This window comes from Arachis hypogaea, chromosome 4 (genome assembly GCF_003086295.3).
Source record: "Arachis hypogaea cultivar Tifrunner chromosome 4, arahy.Tifrunner.gnm2.J5K5, whole genome shotgun sequence".
NCBI lineage: Eukaryota > Viridiplantae > Streptophyta > Magnoliopsida > Fabales > Fabaceae > Arachis > Arachis hypogaea.
Window position 1 is genome coordinate 16,095,394 of NC_092039.1, and position 2,480 is coordinate 16,097,873.

A 2,480-nucleotide genomic window follows, 5' to 3' on the forward strand; every position below is an offset into this window, starting at 1 on the left:
ACTTGGACATCTTAACATCTTTGTTCTCTTGGAAAGTACAATTGTTATGATTCTTGAACTTCCCACTTATATTATTCTAATCTACTATAAATAGATGCATAAAATTAAGACATGTATGTGTATGTAATTTTTCACTTCATCAATAATCATACATATGAACATATCATCATAAAGAGAGTTATGAAAAAATGAAGCACAAAATTAAATAAATAACCATCATATATATCTTACATATGCAATTACATTACACATAAACACTTTCTCATTGGCAGCAGCATATTACTCATCCTGCCACTACTAGAGGTAGTTTTATTCAGATACAACCTATTATTAATTAGTTAAACAATAATAGAAGCTCATTAATTCTAGAGAAAAGGCATAATAAGCTAAGTCAAACCAAGGTGCACTATGAAATCTCCAAAACTTAGCTTTTTTTAAATTGGTTCTTTCACTTGAGAAGGCACCATGAAAGTGACCTTACAATTTGAAATATAATAATCTAGGCTTTAATTTGTTGCAAGACCTAGCTAGAAGCACAGAAACAAACACACATATGGAGAGAGATCATACCATTATTATTATTATTGTTATTTTATTTAATCCTCAGCCGGTTTTAATTTACCAAGTACTCCAAAGAGTACTATAAAGATCCGAATAGCACTCGGCAAAGTCTTCAGAGGAGAAGGACTCCACCATTCTTGGGGGACTCATAAGCATTCCCCTGGCCATGTCTTCGATCAAGCTCGGCATATTCCATACCTCCTCTTCATCGAAATATTCCTCCAGAATCTCTGAAGGGTTTTCCGGTGGTATTGGCAGTGGAGGTGGCGGTGGTGATGTAACAAGCCTCGCCTCGGCCGCAGCGGCCGCGGCAGCGCGAATATCAGGGGCGGACAAGGAGGCAGGAATAGGGTAAGCGAGCATGAAATTGGGAAAGTTGAGATAGGCATTAGGACCTCTTAATGCAAGAGCCGCTACATCGTAAGCGGTGGCAGCCATCTCCGGCGTGGGGTATGTCCCAAGCCATATGCGGTTTGACTTCCGTGGCTCTCTTATCTCTGACACCCACTTTCCGCTCCGACACCGCGTACCTCGGTACTTTCCGGTGCCAGAGTGAGGAGAGGATGCTGAGTTAGGAGCTGCAGTGGCGGCACTAATGTTACCTGGTGCCGCCAACGAGTATGATGAGGAGAACAATAAGGAAGAATAATCATATCCATGATGATAATCATATTGGACTTGTAATGGAGGGCAAAGTGGTGCAGGGTTGTTATTCCTATTATTGTTCATCATGTTTAACATAGTATTTATTGAGATAGTGTGGGAAATTGGGATTAAGGTTCTATTAATTTCTCTATCTACTAAGCTAGTTGCTAATGTGTGAGCGAGATGGAGAAATAAAAAACTAAAATGGTTTGGGGATGGGGTGGAAGGAAGGGGCTGGGTTTATATGCTAACGAAAAGGGAGCAAATCATATTACAGTGACATCACTTTACTTATTATTAATTAATTAATATTTAATAGTAGTTTATTTAGCTAATCAATTATTTGCTCATATGACAGTGACATCACTTTACTTTGATATAATATATTTAAGCAAAAACCATCTCAAAACCCCAGCATTACCGGATCTTTTTGGATTTCAACAGTAGAAGAGGAGCATAGCTGAGTTAGGGGCTATATCGATCAGATCAAAATGTGGTTGCTGCATTATTGAGCTCTGCAGGAAGAACCAGGCAAGCCCTCATTCATTCTCTCAACTCATACAAAAGGAGAACTCTGATCTGGTGTAAAAAATATTAAAAAATATACAAATATCATTTTTTATATAAAATATTTAATTAATATGAATGTTTATTTATAGAAAAGTTAGTCAATAATAAACAAGATTCCGATGACCCTACGGAATGAATTAGAAATTTGATGAAGATTCAATCTATGAAATAGATTAAAATAATGAATTTTATATATAAAATATTATCTTTTATTTTGATCAATTTTAATTGGATAATTGAAAAATTCAGTACTAATTTACTCAATTTCGATGAATTTAGATCTTCGAAGTTTGAAGTAAAAAAATTGATGAAGTAATAAAATAAGAAGTTATTCGTCACTAAATTTACAATTTTTTATCATATGTTAGTCTCGTTATTTTAATTTAATTATTTTTTATTATTTTATCAACTTTTCATTTTAAAAGAATTTAATGCATTTTATTTGAATTTTCAAAAATATAATTGAAAGAATTAAATTGAACCGACCGATTCAATTAAATTAATCAGAACCTGTCATTAGATTATTTTGGTTTAAATAAAAAATTGATTGATAATAAATTAGTTAAAAAATTCTAAAAACTGATATTATTTTAGTGGTTAATTAATTTAAAATAATAAAATATAAAAATTGTTTAAAAAATATGTATATCATTTTATAAATATTTATACACCAAAATTAATTATTAAAATTAATAAATATGTAT

General features: G+C 32.6%; 1 protein-coding gene across 1 annotated transcript; it reads right to left on the reverse strand.

Moving 5' to 3' along the window:
- Positions 1-201: 201 nt before the first annotated feature.
- LOC112796392 (ethylene-responsive transcription factor ERF027-like) lies at positions 202-1,413 on the reverse strand. Its single transcript, XM_025838825.3, has one exon. It carries the CDS (start codon positions 1,300-1,302, stop codon positions 619-621), a length of 684 nt encoding a protein of 227 aa, XP_025694610.1. The 5' UTR covers positions 1,303-1,413; the 3' UTR covers positions 202-618.
- Positions 1,414-2,480: the final 1,067 nt, after the last annotated feature.